Below are 23,227 nucleotides of genomic sequence, written 5' to 3'. Positions count from 1 at the left end.
ATTGATAACACTAACTAAAGCCTATCATTCACTCAGATTTCCTTAGTTTTTACCTAATTTTTTTCTATTTTAGGATCCCATCCATGATACCATATTACATTTGGTTTCCATATTTTATTAGGCTCCTCTTGGCTGTTAGTTTCTCAGAGTTGCCCTGTTTGTGATGACTATGAGGAGTATTGATCAGGTATTTTGTAGGTTGCCTCTTTGTTTCTCTGTACCACACATGGCTTGTGGGATCTTATGGGTTCCCCCACCAGGGACTGAACCTACACCTTTGGCAGTGGAAGTGGAGAGTCATAACCACTGGACCACAAGAGAAGTCCCTAGTTTACCTCTTTATCTGAATTTTTAAAGTGGCTTCCCTGGTGGCTCAGATGGTAAAGAATCTGCCTGCAATGCAGGAGACCCAGGTTCCATCTCTGGGTCTGGAAAATCCCCTGGAGAAGGAAATGGCAACCCACTCCAGTATTCTTGCCTGGAGAATTCCATGGACAGAGGAGCCTGGCAGGCTACAGTCCATGGCGTGGCAAAGAGTCCGACCCAACTGAGAGACCTATTAATAAATGTTTATCTTAGTTTTATGAGTTTTGAGGAGGAAAACCACAGAAATACCATTTTCTCCACACACTATCAAGGGTACATAGTAGCAACGAGATGTATTACTGTGGATACTGACCTCTTTAGGTCAGCCAGGGGAGTGTGTGGTGGAAGTGTTTGAGAGGATGACTGTTGCACCAGAGGTGGCCTTGAGTTTTCTTTCTGAGAATGAAATTTCTTCTCTTGCCAGTTTCTTGGCTTCATTTTCACTTTTTTAAAATCCCTGTTTTGAAAGCTTGAACCTTCCCCAGCAGTTACCTCCTTCTCTGAATTTTTAAAAAAATTTTATTATTAAATTTTTTATTCTTCTGCAAGGCTGTTGCTTCACTGTATAAAAATAGCACCAGCAAATGCAGTATATTGCAAAATTAAGATAGTAATATTCTTCATTGGATACTATACAACTAACAAACTTTTCTCCACTGGCAGTTATTTCTAGTGGTAAGATAATTTTGACCCAAATCCAAGGATAGCTGTAAGCAAGTTACAATGTCATATAAGGTTTAAGATAACCATGTTATCCTTGACTTACATAATTTTTGTAATTAGTTTTACCAGAGATAATTTCAGGAATTGGAGCCTAGCCTAAAAATCACAGGATGCTGTGGAAAAGATGCTCAGTGTTTATCTGAAGTCATTAGAAAGTTAAAGGGTATTTTCTTCAGGAAACATTGTTACAAGTAGTTTCTTTTGCTAAAAGTTGCTTTTTAAATATCTACCCACCACTAATTTAAGACAACTATGCTAGATTAAGTTGTTTCAAAGTAGTTTATTTAGGGGTTCCATTTTCACTCCTCAGTATATTTTATGTATTTCTCATATGCTGCTTCACTCATTAGTTCATCTAGTTCTGAAGGGTTACTGAATGTCATCTTGATCAGCCAACCATCTTCATAGCAAGACTTGTTGACAAGTCCTGGATTTTCTGCTAGAGCTTTATTAATTTCAGTTACTTCTCCTGATAGAGGAGAATAGAGTTCACTAGCAGCTTTCACGCTTTCCAAAGCACCAAACTCCTCTTGTTTGTTCAACTTTGTCCCAACTTCAGGCAGACTACAGTAAACAACATCTCCCAAAGCTTCCTGTGCAAAATTGCTGATTTCCACTGTTCCAACACCATTTTCTGTTGTTACCCATTCGTGTTTTTCTGTGAATTTCCGCACCGACAGCAGAGCAGGGCGGGTGCGCAGCTCCCGGACGGCACCCGCTCGCAGTGCCCAGGGCCGCGACGAGCAGGGCGCGCTGGGTGCCGACCGCCGCCGGCACGCTCCGCACCGCGGGCAGCGCCATGTTCCCACGGGTGCAGAGGGTCTCCGCGCGGCACCTAGAGCCTCTGAATTTTTTATTAACTCCCTGGACTCCATCATCTCTAGTATTCCTTCCCACCACTATCAGATCAAAGCTATGGTTTTTCCAATAGTCATATAAGGACGTGAGAGTTGGACCATAAAGAAAGCTGAGCATTGAAGGACTGATGGTTTTGAACTGTGGTGTTGGAAAAGATGATTGAGAGTCCCTTGGACTGCAAGGAGATCCAACCAGTCAGTCCTAAAAGAAATCAGTCCTACATATTCACTGGAAGGACTGATGCTGAAGCTGAAGCTCCAATACTTTGGCCACCTGATGATGGGAAAGATTGAAGGCAGGAGATGGTTGGACGGCATCATCGATTCAATGGACATGAGTTTGAGCCAGCTCCAGGAGTTGGTGATGGGAAGCCTGGGGTGTTGCAGTCCATGAGGTCACAAAGAGTCGGACACGATTGAGCGGCTGAACGGAACTACCAGATCCTCTAAAAAATAAAATGCTTCAATTTCGACTAACATTTACTGAACACTTCTTACGTGCTAGGCCCTTTGCTAGGCTTTCACCGTGTGAGTCATTTAATTGGAAGCACCTGGTGCATAGAAAGAACTCATGCTTTGGGGTAAGACCTGGGTTGGAACCACAGCCCAGCCCAAGAAACTGAAATCTTGGGCAGGTTCCTTTTTCTGTCTTAATTTTGGCTTCTTTATAAATGAAGCTATTTATCTTCCAGGATGTTGGGAGGAATAAAAAAGATTCTCTTAATCTTCGCATGGATTTAGCTCCCTGCCACCCCCCCCCCAAAAAAATCCTACCCTACGACTACATTTTTAAACGTTAATGTTTATTCCTTATAAAACTGTTAACAGAATTTTTTGTATAGCTTCCGTTTTAAATCATTTAAGACTTTGGAAGACAGTCGTTTTAAGTTTCCCACAACGGAAAGATAATGGTGAACAGCAAAGAAAGAAAACAGAAGGAATCTGAGAGAGTTTCGATGGAAATAACAAGTTTGGTCAAGACTGTCTCGCCCATTCTGATTTTCTATTGGTTAAGCTTACCATCAATCGGTCCAGTTGTAAATAAAGTGGAGACGGAAGCATGTTGTTAAGGGGCGGGATCTTCCTGTCGCCATTGCTACGGTGAGAACATGTTTTCTTATAGGCTGAAAGATACCATTTTCCGCCCTCCCGCATCAGTTGCTAAGAGGCGGGACTATAGGGTGCAAAAAGGACTGTGTGCTCGAAGCACCGCCCATCCGATTGGGTGATAGGGGGCGGGCTTTGTAGCGGATAGGCTGCTGGTCCTGCCTGTTCCGGGTTAGTTGCTGGGGAGAGGCACGTGAGGAGGAGGAGGCTTGAGGAGACCATGGCGGGAGGAATGAAAGTGGCGGTATTGCCGGCAGTTGGTGCCGGGCCCTGGAGTTGGGGGGCCGGGGGTTGTGGGGCAGTGCGGCTGCTTCTGGTCCTCTTCGGCTGCTTTGTCTGCGGCTCAGGTACCGCGAGCAGCAGCTGCCAAGGGGGCGGGTGCCGAGGGTTTATGTTTAGAAAGGTGGAGTGTCCCCAGGGCGTGGGCCGTTATTCTGCTGAGGGGCGCGGGCGTGGTGCGGAGAAAGGAGCTACATCCTAGACGAATTGGGCGCCTGCCTTGAGGGGCCAGAGGCCCTGGGGGCGGCTTGCGGGAACTATCCAGAATCGGGAGGAGCCTGGAGCCCTTTTGGCGGAGACATAGAGGCCTGCACTGGGTGAAAAGCGGTCCTGGGGGCTCCGTCTTGCTTCACTGGCTTCCTCGATTTCTTTCTTAAAAGGAAGGTGACCCGAGGACCGAATGGACAGAGAGCACTGCCATTGGAAAGGGAGCATCCTGTTCATTCAGAAAATTAGCAACACCTGAGCATATGCTGTCAGGACTCAGGGAACAATGGCTGAACAGATGATTGTAGTTCACTGAAATGTAATGATCTCTTATCAATAACTTGCGGACTTGTAAGATCCTGGCCCCTACCGGCCTTATGGGACCGATGTGGAGCAGTTAAATTCCAGTTTCCGAAAAGAGAGAAACGTTAGTTAATGTCTAGTAATTTTCTTTTGTAAATTTATTCATCCTCAAGCGAACTTTCTTGATGACTGCTGCTGCTTAGTTGGCTTTGGACTGGGATGAAATTATTTTCCTTTTCCGCTTTATTTCAGAAAACCTAGGGTGTGTTTGTAAAAAAAAAACCTCCTTCGAACCTTGTTAATTGCACGACAGAAAGATAAGTTTGGAAGCTTCCACTGGAGGAAGTTGAGACTCTTGGGGTTAAGGATAACCATATCTTGTAAACACATACGCTTTCTCTCCTCTCCCATCGTTTGCTGCCTCTTTCTTCTTGATTATCCTGAGCTACAGCTTTAAGATTATCTCTCAACCTTAAGGATACACAGAACTAGTTTCAAAGTGCAGCGACCGTCTGAAACTTTTTTTTTTTTTTTAAGGGAGAGGGATATAGGTATCCAAGTAGACACTTTTTCCAGAGTCAGGGCCCAGAGTATCATTTGAAGGACTGCGTATGATCGGAATGACCTTTGACCAGATGTTTAACCGTAGAAGTTTGTGTATTGTGGAGATGAAAGTATTTATTCCAAAATGCTCCTCCTTAGTGCTCAGTTAGTAGTCTCAAGCTTTCTTTAATAAGATGAATGGGGACTTTTTGGCTTGGAGAAGGGTAAACTCAGGGAATACTTGTTTTTCGTGGCCTAGTGGATGATGTAGGTGGTAGCTACAAAAGACAGTCATGTAACAGCTTTCTAAAGTGAGAGGTACCTAAAGAGAAAATGGAGTACTTCAAAAGACAAGAGTTCTTTCTCACTGAAGGTTGTTGAATTCGATTATAAAAATCATTTTAATTTATTTTAGATTAGTTGACAAGAACAATTAAGCATAAAGAAGTAGAAAAAACATTCACTTTATTTTGTCAGAGTCAGTCCGTTAAAGCACTCTTTCTTCTGGTCTGTTTCTATGTGCTTTTAATTTAAAAAATTTTGTTTGAATTTACAATACATTAACTGTCAGCAGTCCAGTTCTCTTCCTTGGAGGCCACCAGTTGTTACCAGAGGTAGTTTTCTTATTTGGTTTTGTAGCATAAGCGTTTTCCTTTGTCATTTAAAAGTCTTCATTAAAGTTATTCTACTTTTATGCTATGGACAAATTTTTTTGTTTTTAAGAATAGATTCTTAAAAATGGCTAAAATATGTTTAAGACCCTTGAAACATCTTGCTAAAATATTCTTCTGAAAATATGTGCCAGTTTATACTACTATCAGCTCTATTTGTTTGTGACCCGTATCCTTGCCAGCACTGGATATTCCAGACTAAAACACCTTTGCTAATTTGGTAGATTGAAAGTGGTATCTTATTTATTTTGAATTTCTTGCATTAATTGTGAAGTAGCATCTTTCAAGTGCTCATTAGTTATTTAATTATCTGTTTAGACTTATATTTTTTAGAGTGTGTGTCCTTTGCTCTTGGTCTGTTTATTGTGATTACTATTTATTGGGGTTTTTGTGTACTTTTAAAATCAATTGATGAACCTTTTTAACATATTAAGGATATATATTTTATAATTATTTATTACAAAACTTTAATGTTTGTCCCTTTTTATCTTTTTTATTTAGATCTTTTTAAATAGAAGAGTTATATTTTTATGTGGTTGCTAGATTTTATTCTTTTTTAAATTTTTATTTGGTTAAACAGAACCATGTGTGATCTTAGTTTCCTGACCAGGGATTGAACCCAGGCTCTGGCAGTTAAAGTGTGGAGTTCTAACCACTGGACCGCCAGGGAGTCCTAGGCATTTTAGTTCCCCAACTAGGGAGCACACCCACACCTTCTTGTATTGGAAGCATGGAGTCTAACCACTGGACTGCCAGGGAAGTTTCTTGATTTTATTCTTTAGATTTATTTCCATTGCTTTTATACTTAAAGAGCCTTCCAGAATTGAGTTTTTATATGTGTATATTTTGTAGTACAATTTAATTATTTTTCATTTTACTTTTTAACCAATGATTAATGTTAGCATTTGGTGTGAGGTGAGTAACTAGATGAATTTTGTCTTCCAGATAACTGTCAATTGTCCCAGCATCCCATTGAATAATCTATTGCTAAGCCCACTAACTTAATGATGCTAGTTTTTAAAGAGAATTTTAAAATGCTTTTAAGTATGAACTGGATTACCTCTTGACATAAATGATTAGAGGCTATTTAAGAATTAGAGGAGGTGGTTTTTCATGACTTTTTTAGGTCTTTTCTGGTCCTCAAATACTATGAATCATTTTCATTACCTTCTACCAGTAAGATGTTAAAAGATCAGTGCTGTTGATTGAAAAGTTGATGAATATAAGTAAATAAGAAGTTTCTAACTTTTGAGTAGCTAGTTCATGGGTAAATACAAGCAAGCAAGTTGTGATCCACTAAATTCCAAGAAGAATTCGATCTTTGGGCTTAAAAGGCATTTTTAAATTTATTTTTTGACTACCTTGTGGCATTGGAGATCTTAGTTCCCTGACCAGAGATCGAGCCCATGTCCCCTGCTGTGGAAGCTTAGAGTCCTAACCACTGGACTGCCAGGGAATTCCTCCCAAAGTGCTGCCTCTTATAAAAATGTTTTATTTCTTTAGGAAAATGACATTGAATTTATGTATTTAGTTTTATCTTTTTATTTATTTTTGGCTGCACTGGGTCTTTGTTGCTGTGAGGGTATCTTTCCTAGTTATGGCAAATGGGGGCTACTCTCTCTAGCTGTAGTGTGGGCTTCTCATTGCGTGGCTGCTCTTGTTGCAGAGCATGGGCTCTAGACACTGGGCTTAGTAGTTATGTCACATGGGCTTAGTTGCTTCTCTTCATGTGGGATCTTCTGGGATCAGGGGTTGAACCCATGTCTTCTGCATTGGCAGGTGGATTCTTTACCATTGAGCCACCAGGGAAGCCCCTGAAGAATTTTAAAATTGTCTTAAAAATACTAATTCCTTTTCCTGGCATTAAGTTTTTCAAATGGCCTATGCTATTGACATATTATTTGTATCTTACTGTTTCCCTGGTGGCTCAGATGGTAAAGAGTTTACCTGCAGTACAGAATACTCTCCCTGGGTTGGGAAGATCCCATGGAGAAGGAACTGGCAACCAGTATTCTTACCTGGAGAATTCCATGGACAGAGGAGCCTGGTGGGCTACAGTCCATGGAGTCACAAAGAGTCTGACACAACTGACCGACTAACACACACACTTTCTTGAAAATGGGTTTAAAGATGAGTTGTGTTACATTACTTGCTGTAGGAGAGGAGTTAATAAAGTTAATAAACTCTTGGGTTTTTAAAAATTTATTTGTAACCACAATAGTTTTAAGTTTCACAAATTTTACTTTCTTACAGTCTCCAGAAGAAAATAAACTTTTGATTCAAATTTATGAGTGGGTGTTCTTTCAGTATATTTGTGGATTTGCTAGTGAAACAAATGTCAGTAGAATTTTGGAAAGGTTTCACTTTGTGAAAAATAGGCTTGGAGGAAATCCAAACTACTATTGAACACTAGTAAGAAGTTTATAGATGGGGTTCAGGATATTCTACCCCAAAATATGGCACCTTGGCATACTGAATATTTGAAGCTGAAGGAGTCTGAGAAAACAACAGAAGCTGAAAAGTCACTCTGACCTTCCCCACTTTGCCATTTTTCCTTGAAATAGGCCATAAAATCCTCATGTGAGAGGTGCCCTCCCTTACCTGAAGGAAAGGAACATCCTTAGCTTTGAAGACAAAGGGATACAAAGAAGAATCCTAATAAGTAGGCCTTGCTCAGTTTCCCCCACTTTACTATAGTTACCTCATACCCAACCCATCTTATTCCTCTTTGATGATGCACTCTTCATCAAACCTAGCATAAGAGTATGTAGGTCTGTTTCTTCGGGTCTTTGTTTCCCTAGAGGCTTTCATGTCACATGTGAAGTGAAAGTCACTCAGTCATGTCCGACTCTTTGCGAACCCATGGACTGTAGAGTCCATGGAACTCTCCAGGCCAGAATACTGGGGTGAGTAGCCTTTCTCTTCTCCAGGGGATCTTCCCAACCCAGGGATTGAACCCAGGTCTCCCGCATTGTAGGCAGATTCTTTACCAGCTACGCCACAAGGGAAGTCGCATAAAACATTAAATAAGTATGTATGCTTTTCTCCTGTTAATATGTCTTTGTCAGTTTAATTTTCAGGCCTGGCCAGGCTCTTAAGAGGGTGAAGGAAAACTTTTCCTTCCCCCTACAAAATCAACTGAATTTTAAAATATTGAGATACAATTCGCATACCATAAAATCCACCCTTTCATTGGTTTTTGGTATGCAGTTGACCCTTGAACAACTCAGATTTGAATTGCATGAGTCCACTTACACATGGATTTTTAGTTTCAGTATATACATATTACACTTCCTGGTCTTTGGTTGGTTGAATCCACAGATGCGGAACTGTGGGTACAGAGGGCTGGTTTTTGACTGAGCAGAGAGGCGGCATCCCTACACATCTGTTGGTCAAGGGTCAGCTGTACTCATAATGAGCAGCCATCACCACTAATTCCAGAATATCTTCATTATTCCAAAATGAGACTGGATACCCCTGAGGAGTCATTCCCCATTCCCTTCTCCTCCCAGCCCCTGGCAACTACTAATCTGCTTTGCTTATTGTGGATATTTACATAAATAGAATCATTTAATATGTGGCCTTTTGTTTGACTGGCTTTCATTCAGCATAATGTTTTAAAGGTTCATGTAGTATATATCAGTACTTTTTTTTGTGGCTGGATAATATTCCATCATATTGATAATACCACTTTTTGCTTATCCATTGATCAGCTGATGAGATTTAGGGTGTTACCACATTTTGGTTATGGATATAGCTGCAGTGAAGTTTTGTGTACAGGTTTCTGTGTGAACATGTTTTCAGTTCTCGGGTGTATACAAAGGAGCGGAATTGCTGTGTCTAATAACTGTTTTTGTTTTTGAGGAACTGCCAAGCTGTTTTCCAGAAAGACAGCATTTTTTATTCCCACCAGCAATGTGTGAGGGTTACAGTTTCTCCACATCCTTGCCAACTGTGGTTATTGTCCTCCTTTTTTCTTTGGTTTAGCCATCCTACTGAGTGTGAAGCGGCATTTTATTGTGATTTTGACTTGCATTTCCATAGTGATTAATGATGTTGAGCCTTTTTTCATTATGCTTATTGGCCATTTGTATATTTTCTTTCAAGAAATGTCTATTCAAATCCTTTATGTAATCTAAAAATTTTTTTTTCTTTTCTTTTTGTTGAGTTATAGTAGTTCTTTATATATTCTGGATACTAGACCCTTATCAGATAAATGACTTACAAATATTTTCTCCCACTTTGTGGGTTGTCTTTTCATTTTCTTGATAGGGGCCTTTGAAACAAAGTTTTTAAATTTTTTGAAGCCATTGTCTAATCCAAGGTCACAAAGATTTACACACTTGTTTTTTTCCTTCTAAGTATTTTGTAGTTTTTGCTCTTAATGTTTAGGTTTAGGACTGAATTTAACAGTTCAGTTCAGTCGCTCAGTCGTGTCCGACTCTTTGCGACCCCATGAATCGCAGCACGCCAGGCCTGTGTGTCCATCACCAACTCCTGGAGTTTACCCAAACTCATGTCCATCGAATCGGTGATATCATCCAGCCATCTTATCCTCTGTCATCCCCTTCTCCTGCTGCCCCCAATCCCTCCCAGCATCAGGGTCTTTTCCGATGAGTCAACTCTCCAATACTTTGAGGTGGCCAAAGTATTGGAGTTTCAGCTTCAGCATCAGTGCTTCCAATGAACACCCAGGACTGATCTCCTTTAGGATGGACTGCTTGGATTTCCTAAAATTAGTCAGCTTCACTCTAAAATTGTGTCATTGCCTTTGTGCTTGTATAACTTTGGTTTTCTAAGTTTTGGTGGAGGTTTTTGTTTTGGGGTGTTTTGTCAGTTTATTTAGATCTTTCCCCCTTTACACTAAGAACCAAAGTGATAACTACATTTCCACTTAGAGTAGCATTTAATGAGTTGATATATACAATATGGTACAAGGAAGATACTGAAATGTTCTGTGGTAAAAAAGGTAGCTTGTGCAGACTGCTGCTGCTGCTGCTGCTGCTGTGTCGCTTTAGTCGTGTCCGACTCTGTGCGACCCCATAGACAGCAGCCCACCAGGCCTCCCATCCATGGGATTCTCCAGGCAAGAACACTGGTGTGGGTTGCCATTTCCTTCTCCAGTGCATGAAAGTGAAAAGTGAAAGGGAAGTTGCTCAGTCGTGTCCGACTTTAGCGACCCCATGGACTGCAGCCTACCAGGCTCCTCTGTCCATGGGATTTTCTAGGCAAAAGTACTGGAGTGGGGTGCCATTTCCTTCTCCGTGTGCAGACTGAGGTGGGAAGATTCTGAGAGTGGTCACCTGTTAACCTTAACTTACCTGAGTTTGAATATAAACTCCTGAGGGTACCTCTTCTGTTTTGGTAAAATCTAAGGGACTGCATATGTTAATTGGTTGCTTTTAAAACTTGAAACAAAAACAGCTAGGAAAAAGAAACTTAGCAGTCTTTTAGTATCTGTTTAAAGTACTTCAAATACAAAAGATGTTGCTAATTTTGTTCATCCTACTCAGGAAAGGAATAGAGGAAATCACTGGATGGGTTACGTTAGCTATGCCTTTATAAGGAAAACAGGACCTGGTATGAATCTCACTTAAGCAATTTATTAGCTCTGTGGCTTTGGACTAAGTACTTAATTGTTCCTAAATATCAGTTTCCTCATTTATAAAAATGAATATTATGAGAGTGCCTACCTGATAGCATTGTTGGGAGGGTTAAATGAAACACATATTGTCTGTCTTAATACACACATAATAGTGGATTTTATTACTACTCATCCTGGATTAGTGACTATTTATAATATTTTTTAAAATTACATTTGACAAAAACAAGACTCTGCCTTACTCCTTCTCCCATCTTAGTTTTCTTCTTTGTGTCAGTCTCTGATATTTTAACCCAGCTTTTAGAAAGTAGTCAGTTTAATTTTTTTAAACTTTAGAAAGTTTAAAAACTTTTAGAAAGTAGTCAGTTTAATTCTATTCATGAAATGAGTTATGGTTATTAGTTTGTTTTGTTATATTTAATTGTTATTTTCTTTAATTGTTATTTTTTTTCTTTGCATAAAGCCGGAATTGATTTAAACGTGGTCACGCTTCGGGAATCCGAAATTCTTTTTATGAATACCAGTCGACAATCCTGTTACAAAAATGTGCTTATCCCAAAGTGGCATGATATATGGACACGGATACAGGTAATGATTTCGAGGCTCTGGGGAGTGGCAGATTTTGTGAATATTTGATTAGTGAGTACTTTGACACTTAATTCACTTTTCACAATTAAAATATATATATATATAAAAATATATAAAATTAACAACCTTGATAAGATTGCAGTTATTCTTAATCTCATCAGTGTTCTCATCAGTAAAGCGTTTATCCCTACTTTGTGTTCCTCTCTCTGTTCCTTTAAGTGGCCCACAATACTTGACCCTGAGGTAAACTTCCTTCCTCCTTTTCCCCAAGAGACTATTTTCTTCTCTTCCCGGGCTCCTTTTACACACACACACCCCTCTTTCTTTTTAAAGGCCTCATGCCTTCTTTGGGATGGAAACTGTTGCATGCGTGTCAGGATGTACACTCTGCCTTGCTACTCCTATTGTGTTTTGATTCTGCACAAGATGTTGCATAAATGCCCTGAACTGGTTTCCCCTTGATAGAATGACTTTGGTCTCTTTTATTTCATAACACTGTTGAGCCACCTGGCAAGCAAGAGCGTCTGGCTGTACTGATTAAACAAAATGAGTCCTTTGGAAATGTTTCTGCTGCTATAAGCATAGTCACTGATCAGAGCATTTGTTCACATCAAAAAACACAAGGGTGGGCTTTTTCAAAAAATTCTCTTTTTTCATTGTCTGATATAAAGATCATATTCCATCTGGGGCACATTATAACCAACATTTACCCATAGTCCGTAATTTGTGACAAAGGGTTGAACTCAGCCTGTCATTATGGGAAACATTTTTGGTGCTGTTTACGCCTGGCAGTTTTCTTTATATTCTGGACCCTTGCTTTGTATGATCTTTCATAAATAGCTGTATTGGTAACTCTTTCAACTTAGAAGTCTTTTTTTTTTTTTACCCCTATGCTCTAGCCTAATAGATTCAGATCATGTTAACAATAAGACATTCTAACAGTTGCCTCTGAGCCATGTGCAGTGCTATTTGCCTAATTATCTTTTAGCTGCTTTTATCTCCATATTTCTCATAAGCCTGTGAAAAGCCAGTGCCATTAGTGATTTAGCTATTTATTCTAAAGGGTTTTGTTTTTTTTTGTTTTTTTTTTTTGTATTTGGAAAAAGTTTAAATTCCTACTTCCTTCTTTCTCATCCTGATTTTGCTCATGTTACAGATCCGGGTAAATAGTTCCAAACTGGTACGAGTCACCCAGGTGGAGAATGAAGATAAACTGAAGGAGCTAGAGCAGTTTAGTATCTGGAACTTTTTTTCCTCCTTTTTAAAAGAGAAATTGAATGACACCTATATTAATGTGGGTCTATACAGCACAAAAACCTGCCTCAAAGTTGAGATTTTAGAGGAAGATACCAAGTACAGTGTCATTGTGACTCGGAGTAAGTTTTACCTCTGTTTTTCTGATGGATTCTATGGTGAGAAGAGACTGAGCTTTGGAGGGTATAATTAGTGAGAGAAGTCAGTCCAAGACAGCTCCATTTTGGTTCTGATTATAACCTGAATATACCACTGCTCCGAACATTGCAGAGAGACTCCACCCCTCATAAAAGCCTTTAGGCCTAGATTTGAGACTTCACCATGTCTTTCATTCTGAGTACTTCCTTACTTGGATTGTGAAGGCTTGAATTCCTAATACTTCCAGTGGCTCTGAGCTGATATACCTAGAATTCTTCAGAGTTGGATAGATGTATTCCTGTCTTTTGGGCTCTTTAACTGTAGGCCTGTATATTTCAGCCTACATTTAAAGACATGAATGGTTAAATCAAACTGAAAATAAAATAGACCTGAATACCTCACAAACAAAAGAATATATGTGGAACCATAAATATGAAGATCACTGCAGTTTCAGGCTTATTCAGTATAACTGGGAGTTTTCCCTTCTCTGGATGTGTCTGAGAAAGTTTCACAGAAGAGGCAGATCATTATCCTGTTGAATTCTCTGACTTTTGGTCTTTTCTTGGTAACTGCTCTCCCAGGAGAATAATGTTGTGAGCAGTAGAAGTGTTCCTGGGTTTTGCTACAAAATTTGTTGTGCGCTTTTAACTGTCCTAGAGTTCCATAGTTCTTTCGTTGAACAGGATCAGCCTCTTTTTTTGGTGTTCCCTTTGCATTTACTGATCCCTCTTACTCCTGTCTGTGGACCTCCCCTAGACTCAGCTCTTGAATGGGAAAGCTGTGGGAGTGACTGGTACACCAGTAAGGGACTTGTGCTTGGGCTCCCTGGTCCTGGGCAATCAGATTGAGTGTAGGCTTTTCCAACACAGTGCTCAGATATCGTCAAAAGAAGTAGGTGGTGGTGGTGGTCAAGAAAAGCAGCCCCTTAGAGAACAACAGAGGACCCTGACCCAGAGTTCTGGGCTAATCCGAGCCTGTGTGACTTAAGGCTTGAAAACCAGGGTGGTGGAGACCCCTTGTGGGCAGTTGCATGAAGTGCTGATGGTACTATGGCTCCAACCAAAGCAGAGCTTAGCTTCCTTTAGCCTTAGTGTAGGTAGCCAAAACAAAATAAACTCTTCAGGGAAGTATAGACAGAGACCTAATTATACTTTCTTTTTGGAAGGGTGCCAGGCTTTGTGTGGAATGCTGTTAAAATGCTGTTTAGGTGGGCTGTTTGCATTTATTAGCTGACCAGTGATGCCAACATTGCCTTTTATTCTGTAATGCTTTAAATTGTTCGGTTCCCTTGTTAAGCATAAATATTTTATTTATTTCAGGATTTGACCCCAAACTCTTCCTCATTTTCCTCCTTGGACTTACGCTGTTTTTTTGTGGAGACTTGCTGAGCAGGTAGGTTCTAAGGCTAGAGGGCGGAAGGAGGATGCTCAGACCTACCCGCTTGACTTCTATCATGAAGTCTTAAAGTGCTGCCATTCCCTTTATGGATGGACTAAGTCATTATCTGCTTCAATCATTACAAAATACTTTAATGTGTGTTATTATTTTTATTTTTTCTTGTATTAATAAGATTGGCAATAATGAAATTCCCCTATTAGGTTACCCATAATATGATGGGATTTAGCCAATATATCACCATCCTTCTACCATTAGCCATATTTAGCCCTCATTTTTACAGGGTTGTGTTTTACATTTTACAGGATGAGTTTCATGCTGTTCAGAGGTAAAGAAGCAAGGATCAATCACTTAACTCATTTCCTGCCTGTAGAAACCCACTAGCTAAGATAGGTGAAACAGGCATGTACAAATACAAAGGAAACACATAGTCTCCCTGATAGCTCAGATGGTAAAGAAGCTGCCTGTAATGCAGGAGACTGGGTTCAATTCCTGGGTCGGGAAGATCCCCTGAAGGAGGGCATGGCAACCCACTCCAGTATTCTTACTTGGAGAATTCCATGGACAGAGGAGCCTGGCCGGCTACAGTTCATGGAGTTGTAAAGAGTCGGATATGACTAGTGACTAACCCCCATGTGCACAGATAACAAACATTCAGCAGAGATAGAATCAACATTAACTTTGTATACAAGGAGAATATTTGTGAAGTAGTGAATGAAAGCTTAACCAATTGAAGTTCAGCTGGAGTGAGGTTGTTGGAAGTTGTTCCTTATTTTGGGGATCCTGAGAGAAATTCAAAATGAAGGAGGAATATTTGGTAGAAAGAGCCTAGACTAAGAGTAGGAGCTCTCTGTTCTATGCCCTTTGGGGTAAGCAATTCAGTTCTTGTTATTAGTTTCTACTTGGCAGTCCTCTTATCCCTTTCTTCTCCCCAGAGAAGCTGTGCAGTTCCCAGAAGAAAGATTCTCATTAAAAATTGGGTGGGGAGCAGTTCTGGGGATGGGAGCTGGAGACTAAGCAGAGGTTTATTGTTGGGGTGTATTTGAGGGGCTGACATTGGTACTAATCCTTATAATTTGGCAGCAACTACACTGTACTGGTCTCTTTAGTTTTCTGACCTCAAATGTTGAGCAAATACCTGTTCTCATCTTGTACCTTTTTCCTACCTTTTGGCTGGGATTGTGGTCTGGTTTGAACAGTGTCATGTGTGAAGAATACAAATGTAGTAATGAAATGAATTTTCTCTCTGCAGAAGTCAAATCTTCTACTATTCTACTGGGATGAGTGTGGGAATTGTGGCCTCTTTACTAATCATCATTTTTATAGTATCCAAGTTTATGCCCAAGGTAAGTGGCAGAATCCTCGCATGCAATCAGGATGAGCTTGGGTAGATGAAGGATTGTTTTCTTGGATAATCTTACAGCACTGAAAATTTGCATTGATGGCTGATAAATCAATGTCCTACTTTTTCCTTGTTTCAGAAAGATACTTTCCATGATGAAACTTGGAGCCTGATGGCATACAATCTCTCCCTTTTTATTTGAAATCCTGTGTAGAGTGTGTGTGTGTGGGGTGGTTAAAGTGTTTTTCCTGTTTATTAATTATATACATTATATAGCCAGGCTTTTAAGTTATTTAGCATCTCATTTTCCCAGTGTTCTTTGCACACTGTATAATTTTAAGTGTAAAGTACATATTTTTAAGAGAGATGTTTTGTGCATTTTTAGTAGGTTGAATTTTTTTTTTAAATTGCAGTTCCATTTTGCTTCTTGTATGTAGGGAAAGCCTGTTGTAACTTTTTGCTTTCACTTCTACTCTGTTTTAGAAAAGTCCCATTTACATCATCCTGGTAGGAGGCTGGTCCTTTTCTCTGTACCTCATTCAACTAGTTTTTAAAAATTTACAAGAGATCTGGAGGTGTTACTGGCAGTATCTTTTAAGTAAGTGTTATTGGTTTTGCTTTCCTTTTTATATGTTTATAGGCTGTTTTAGTTAATTTGATCATGAAAAGATATTGCCTGCTTATGGAGTTTAATAGTCTATGCCATTTTATTAACTTGTAAAAATCATAGTTTTTATTTCTAACTCTACAGTTGTCACCTTTTCTTAAATTAAGATGATGCTGCTAGGGAGAAGACTAATTTGTTGGGGTTTATAGGTACATCTCTCTTTATGCATAGACATCTTTCTGAAAAGCTGTAAATTGACTTTTGAATATAATCGTATTTTAAATTCACTTGAGGACCTTAAGAAGTAAAGGACTCTATAGTGAACACTATCTGTAAAACAAGAAAAGAATCCTTTGGTTGTAAAGATAGTAACTCTTAATCTATCCTTTGAGAAGGAATTAATTTGGATTTTCATATATTAGGTTTTTGAAACAGACTATTTTAGAGTTGTTCAACATGTAGCTTTAATTCCCCGTTTGAGAATTAAATAAGTTTGAGACAACAGAAATGATAGAAACTTAAAAGAGATGAATATATATGAATAATGAAGGAAGTATGAATAATTGAATAAAGATCTTATCCATTTTCCTGGTTCAGTAGGTGCTATATAGTGAATTTACTGCTGCTCCCCAGATGGGATATTTTTACCAATTGTAGATGAAAAAAGAATGTCTTCTGATAACTCTCCTCATAGGCTATGTGCTCGCAGTTGGATTCATGAGTTTTGCAGTCTGTTACAAGTATGGGCCTTTGGAGAATGAACGAAGTATCAACCTGCTGACCTGGACCTTGCAGCTGCTGGGCCTGTGTTTCATGTATTCCAGTATCCAGATACCACACATTGCCCTTGCCATTGTCGTCATTGCACTGTGTACTAAGAACCTGGACTACCCTATTCACTGGCTGTACATCACCTACAGGTGACTGAAAGGCAATGTAACTTTGTACTGAAGCACGCAATGTGGGATGCAGTTGCAGCAAAAGGAAACAGGTTTTGACCTGGGAGCCTCTTTGTTAATGTCAGTTTATTGTATTATGTTTCACTTGTGTTTCTTTCAAGTCTTTCTTTTTAGATTCTCTGTAAACATTTTAAAGAACTTATAAATTCTAATCATTTTATATAAAATAAAAACATCTAGTAAAGTGTCATGTGTTCCTGTTACCACTAGGTGGTGCAAAGTATATTACTTTCATGCCACATGCCTCAGTCACCTGGTTTCGGATTATGTCACACTGCCTTTCAGATTGTTTTGGGAGTCCTAGTCTTAGTTTAAGGTGTAATTCAAGCATGTGGTCACTTTTGCCTGGTGACTATGGAATGGTCATAGGTTCTGAGGTTTTTCTTTCTAGTACAGATAGTCAAAGTAATACCTTCAGTTCATGGGGAGATCCAGGTTAATGCACCACAATCTTATGCCATCATTTTCTTGTAGTTTTCCATTTATTGGGAGATAAATATTTTGTCTATCACTTATAATGTGAATTTATTCACATTAGTGAATAATATTGACTACTCTGACTTGTCAATGGTCTAATGTGTCAGGCGTCCATTATAACTAAGGATATCTGTGGAATAAAGGTGGGAGTGATGACTCTTAATGATTTAGGCTCTCTGCTATATGCTTGACCCACTGAAGGGAGTTAAGAGATAACGATGGACGAAGATTACTGATTAATCATTCATGATGTTATTTTCGTGAGCACAGAAAGATGTGTAAGGCAACAGAAAAGACTGTCCCCCCCCGTCTTCTGACAGAAGAAGAATACCGGCTACAAGGAGAGGTGGAGACCCGAAAGGCTTTAGAGCAGCTTAGAGAATACTGCAACAGTCCAGACTGCTCAGCTTGGAAGACTGTTTCTCGAATTCAGTCTCCAAAGAGGTAAACAAACTCTTGGCCAGAAGTACCAGGCATCTGTCAGGGTAATCATGACCCTAGAGTTTTAATAGAGACTATATTTCTATAATCATTTTGTATTTGTGGCTTTGTTTTCTTGTTCTTCTAGGAGTAGTCAAGGGAAGGTTACATATATCATATGTTTAGCCGTAGCCATTTTCTGATTCCTCAAGGAACTATTTACTCTAACTTTGATTGTAGCATTGAAATGAGAAGATTCTAGTACAATATTAAGTTTCTCCTCTTACAGTTTTGTGTTGCTCTCTGAATGTTTAATATATTTTTTGAGGTGAGAGGGATCCTTTTATTTGGAAGCAGTCATACCAATGAATATATGAAACTTCAGTTTGGAATCTTGATGGCATAAAGTTTATAGGGCCATAAACACAAATAAATGTGCAATGCTCCTTAATCTTATCAAGGATTACAGATAACTGAAGGAACTTTAGCACTTCCATAACTAAAAAGGGTAAGCAGACTTCCATAACTTGAAAGTGCTTGTTAAGCAGAATGGTGTTGTAGGGAATATCCGCCTACGACCCTAGTTTTCCTCCTCTTCTCATTTCTTGCTTTGGTCTACTTACCTGCCAGAGGAAGGATAAGGCTGGGAGCTAGGCTCAGTATCATTTGAGCTGAGAGCACATCAAGATTTCAATTTGTTCTTATTTTGAAAGAAAACAGGGTGGAAGGCAGCTTCTAATGAGTAAATGAGTATTATCTTCTCTTTTCCAGGTTTGCTGACTTCGTGGAAGGTTCTTTCCACCTCACACCCAATGAGGTTTCTGTTCATGAGCAGGAGTACGGCTTAGGGAGCATTATTGCCCAGGACGAACTCTCTGAAGAAACATCCTCTGAGGAGGAGGACTCAGATTCTCGGTACCCCCTTGTCGTACAACAGAACAGCTTCCTGACTTAGGTGGATTGACTTCGTACCTCAGTGGTCCAGGTTGCGTGTGTTTGGTGTGCAATTGCTTCTCAAATCTTTGAAGCCGGGTGGGATAACTGCAGAAATTCTTCCACTGAAATTAGAGGCCTGAGTAGACCTCCCTCTGGAAATGGTCTCTGTGGGGTCCCGAGGAAGCAGAGTGGATAACGTAGTGGCTGCTTCCCAGTACATCCTGTTGGTTCAGTTCTCAGCCCGCTTTTATATTTCCGAAGAAACTAGATTGCCACAGCTAGCCCAGGGCATTCCAGTTCCTCTTTGAAGTTGGTTCAATTGTGGCATTTCAGACTCGGAAGTGATAACTGTTACATGTGAATTAATGCTTTCAGACTATGGCAGCATCTTCAGAGACAAATCCACAAATCTGAGCCTCTCTTCTGCTTTCATTTCGTAACTTTAGCATAATCCTTGTTTTAACTGTTCTAAGAGGAAAATGGATTATTATTTGCCTGTCTTGTTTTTTTAAATTAACACATTAAAAAAAAAGTGAAAGTTATGTTCCATTACTAGCAAGTGCTCCAGAGCGACAGGCCTCCCACACATTTATTAATATGGGTTGTCCATTAAAGCCCCAGTAACTCTTGTGCTGAACTTTGAATTAATTCTCACACCGATGATATTCAAAGTCCTGCTTACTTTAGGAACATGCCTGCAGGCCCTTCTGTAGATGAGGTCTGTTGGGGTTTTTATTATATTGCACTGGCCAAAAAGTTCGGGATTTTCTGTAAGCTCCTTACGGAAACAAATTTTTTGGCCAACCCAGTATTTAACTTCCAATTCCAAATAGGCTTTTAGGCATCCCTTCCAATTCCTCTTTGTCCCCTTTGCCCTTTCAAGAAGGGTCTATTCTCTCATCTCTGATTATGTACACTTCAGATTGTTTTATTTCTTATATTTTCTTCTCTTTGATTTATATCATTATTCCCACTAATTAGGAGAAGTGATCTTATTTAGGGAATTTAAATGCTTTTTACTGGTTCTCTTATTTTTCCTGTCCACTGGTCACACATCTTTGAATTGTTGTGGGATCAAGAAATTATCTCCTTTTCCTTCCCCTTCCTTTGTCTACCCATTCGATTAATACCTATTCTTAATAGTCTTTGCTTGCCACCTGTCCCTCTCCCTGCAGGAAGCCTGGCTCATTTGTGAGCCCTGAAACTATCTGTGAAGGCTCTTGATACAACATACATGTTGTAGCTGTGTGGCTGCCACAATTCGCATTGCCAGGAGACAGACTTCCAGATCATCCTTGTGCTCTGGGTGCTTGCGCAGCCATCAGGATCAGGTGTGCTTTCCTATGAACTTCTTGTACTTATTTGCAATTCCATTTCTGACCAGAGGTTCCTGCTGCCTTTTATTACAGTGGCATTGGTTTCACATTCTTTTGCCACTGGAAAGTACCCTTATAAACCAGCAATGCTATTTATGAGGGAGCAAATTCCCAAGTCTCTTGTCATTCACTTGGTTCTGTCTTTGTGATCTTCACCCTTGCACCTTGGAAAAAGCTGTAAAAAGCCAGGAAGATAGACACTGATGGCAGGAGCATAGTATTGAACTGACTGACTTACCATGTCGTGGAGAAGACAGATGATTTTTGTTAAAAATCTGCAATGAATGACTCCTTCAGACCACCCATTTAACAGATAATTTTGAAAGGCTCTGGGCTCCATTACTGACTTCCAGAATGTCAGCTCTGAGACTCCGCTCCAGGTGGCCAGTTGATTTTTTTCTGACAGTGTTTCCCACAGCTTTAAACTGTCCTAAAGTTACAACTACCTCAGTTGGCAAATAGGCTTATAGAAGAAAGTGGAAAATACAGTATTTGGACAGATGATGTGGGTTAAAATGCTTTATATTAGGAAACCTTTCTATCTTTGTAGTTATGTACATGGTAGCATTATATCCCTCTGCAGAAAACTATTAAGGCTTCTGAATTTTACTTTTTTTTTTTTGCCTCATTTATAGAAATTGAAACTTTGCATATTTAAGCATAAGCTGATTTGAAAAAATAATGCAGCTGTACAAGTGGTCTCAGTGTTCCCTTGAGACTTCAGTACCTTCGCCACATGGCCACTTAGGGATATGGTCACTTGCTTCTAGGCTAATACTTCCTGCCACCTGTCTTTATTTCAGTGAGAAAGCACTGTGAAGTAGAGAAAGATTCTCATCTTTTTCTGTTTAGTAAACTCCTTGTGATATACCACTTCCATCTCAAGACGAGTTTTTCTCACTGTGTTTGAATTTGGGGTGAGTGAAATCAAACTCGGTTTATTACTCCCTGTCTGGTAGTTGGAGAACTGAGCTGTAGGCAGTGCCAATGACAACAGGCCTCGTTGTCGTGAGAGCTCCTCTCAGCGAAGGACGGTGCGGCTGGTGTGCCGTGTGCCCTTGCCCTGCCCTCCTGTGCAGCTCTTCCCCAGATGCCTCTGAGCCTCTGTGTGCCCGGAGATTGCTTGATTCGGTCCACCTTTAGGAGCTGCTCTTGTCTCCTGCTTGGCCACTTAGTCTGCTGGCTCAGTCAGTACTGGAGGCCCTCATTTAATTTTCTCTGGCAGTTACATTGCAGCTTCAGCATAGTCTTGTCTCTCAGACCGATCTCATCAGGAAGGATTGAAGGGATAACTGGAGTGAGCTGGACGTCAGAGCCCTCGTCTGCCGCCACGTCAGCGTCTTGCTCCACAAATATCAAGCTGCAAATTGGCCCTTGGAGTCAGGGTCTCATCAGCATCAGAAATCTATGGCCTCTAATGGATCTGATCAAGTTATATAGAGCATGCCTCCCATTAATGGGAGTACAAGTCAACTGGCTTAAAACACTTTCCCTTCACTTTTCCAGTCAGATTGCTTTCATGAGACCAATGGAACCAATGACTGAAAATATGGAAAATTTAGCACTTTTGATATCTTCTAATAAGAAATACTATCAGCCACTTCATGCCCCAAAACTAGTTTATTTCTCCCCCTAAATTCATGACTTTTATATTCTGTTGCAGAATTTTGCTGATGATACACTTTTGAGTACTGATTTTGTGCTGATAAAGTCCATTCTAGGGCCCAGCCTTTTCTTCACTGACTTGTGTTCCCTTCAACCCAGTCCCCACTTTGCATGTATGATAGACAGTTGATGAAGGAAAGCACCCAAATAGGCTAGATAGTTCCCCAGGGCCTGATTTCCGTAAAAGGCTTGGGAATGGATTATGCAATTGCCTTTCATATTTTTGTGGTTCCAGAAAAAAAGATGGGCTCAGATGGATGCCTGTGTAAAAATGGTTCCTAGCTATGTACTCAGAAGTTTTCTCTGAATTGAGTAGTGAAAGTTGAAGTAGGAGGAAAGGAAATTAAATGTCCTAGTATTCCTTTGGACTCAGGTCTGACATGACATATGAGATAATAACCTATATTGAAATGCCAAGAATTTTATCTGAACCAAGGAGAGGACAGTTTGACAGATTTATTATGCCTTCATGTTACATAGGCACTGAAACAAAGTAATAAACATAAAATAGCCATTGTGCAAGGCAAGTGCACCTAAAACTTTTTGTTTATGTTTTGATGTAAAAGAAATTGATCATTATTTTTTTAGGGAAACCTATGCAATTTTGGTGATCCAGTGGTGTCTCTTGATAGCTTATGGATTCAGTTGCTGTTGAGGTAGATTCTAGACAGTTATTAACTTGAAAAGGGAGTTTGGTGCCTTATATGATGGGAGCCAGAACCTGCTGGGAATAAACAAAGCGAATTCACACCAGTGTCAATGCACAGCTTTAGCAGGAAGGAAATGGCACACAGCACCCCCAGATTTGGGGCTTTTGGCTCCCACACCCCCTGCCCATGTGCATCATCATCCTTTTCACACTTGACAATAACTTGAAAATGGTGAAATCACTATCTCTGCATTTTTCTGCAACATGGGCAATGTTCTTGTTAACATAATAGGTAGCTCTTAATGTAAGTATTAGAACTGTTACAGCCTGCAGTTGCCTCAGTTTATCATGTTTCTAGGATTGATGGTGGAATAGGGAGTTCCTGGGTAAGTTTTAGCCTGTGGGTAATGCCTTAGAGTTATTTTAAAAGATTTGTCATTTATATTTAAAATAAGTGTTCATGAATGTTTGAAAGGAACAAAATGATCAGGGATGACTCTTTGCCATGGGTCTCATTTTCACTCTTTTCTGTAAGAAAAATAAGCAATGTCTTATTATATATTTTTTCATTTTTATTGTTCAAGTTTGTAAGTAATCCCAATTTTAATAAAGTTTTATATACTATGTAGTGGTTTCTCTTAATGAACATGTGCTTTTCTTGTTAGGATCTCTTGTCTTCAGGTAATCAGCAATTAGCTCTTCTGGTTCATCTTTCTAGACAGGTGTTTTGCATGTTATTTATTTTCCTTTTTTTTTTTAAAAA

The 23,227-nt window shown here is 39.7% G+C and overlaps 2 protein-coding genes across 2 annotated transcripts; one reads left to right on the top strand and one right to left on the bottom strand.

Moving 5' to 3' along the window:
- Window positions 1-969: 969 nt before the first annotated feature.
- Window positions 970-2,036, bottom strand: LOC113893740 (glycine cleavage system H protein, mitochondrial-like). Its single transcript, XM_027543609.1, has one exon. It carries the CDS (start codon window positions 1,965-1,967, stop codon window positions 1,389-1,391), a length of 579 nt encoding a protein of 192 aa, XP_027399410.1. The 5' UTR covers window positions 1,968-2,036; the 3' UTR covers window positions 970-1,388.
- Window positions 2,037-3,241: 1,205 nt separating this feature from the next.
- NEMP1 (nuclear envelope integral membrane protein 1) lies at window positions 3,242-22,196 on the top strand. The gene is made up of 9 exons (XM_027542293.1): window positions 3,242-3,400; window positions 11,122-11,246; window positions 12,403-12,622; window positions 13,958-14,030; window positions 15,286-15,379; window positions 15,859-15,973; window positions 16,677-16,902; window positions 17,689-17,862; window positions 18,610-22,196. Exons 1-9 carry the CDS (start codon window positions 3,274-3,276, stop codon window positions 18,791-18,793), a joined length of 1,338 nt encoding a protein of 445 aa, XP_027398094.1. The 5' UTR covers window positions 3,242-3,273; the 3' UTR covers window positions 18,794-22,196.
- The last annotated feature ends 1,031 nt before the right edge of the window (window positions 22,197-23,227 follow it).

The sequence above is a fragment of the Bos indicus x Bos taurus genome, chromosome 5 (genome assembly GCF_003369695.1).
Source record: "Bos indicus x Bos taurus breed Angus x Brahman F1 hybrid chromosome 5, Bos_hybrid_MaternalHap_v2.0, whole genome shotgun sequence".
Taxonomy (NCBI): Eukaryota; Metazoa; Chordata; class Mammalia; order Artiodactyla; family Bovidae; genus Bos; species Bos indicus x Bos taurus.
Note: the sequence above shows the minus strand (reverse complement) of the source record. Positions and strands in the feature narration are given on the sequence as shown.

Bases quoted from the DNA above. Each gene is read 5' to 3' on its own strand.
- NEMP1 (XM_027542293.1), top strand. From the start codon at position 3,274: ATGGCGGGAGGAATGAAAGTGGCGGTATTGCCGGCAGTTGGTGCCGGG. The intron at 15,974-16,676 runs GTAAGTGTTATT...CTCTCCTCATAG, and splicing joins TTACTGGCAGTATCTTTTAA to GCTATGTGCTCGCAGTTGGA. The intron at 17,863-18,609 runs GTAAACAAACTC...TCTCTTTTCCAG, and splicing joins CGAATTCAGTCTCCAAAGAG to GTTTGCTGACTTCGTGGAAG.
- LOC113893740 (XM_027543609.1), bottom strand. From the start codon at position 1,967: ATGATGGAGTCCAGGGAGTTAATAAAAAATTCAGAGGCTCTAGGTGCC.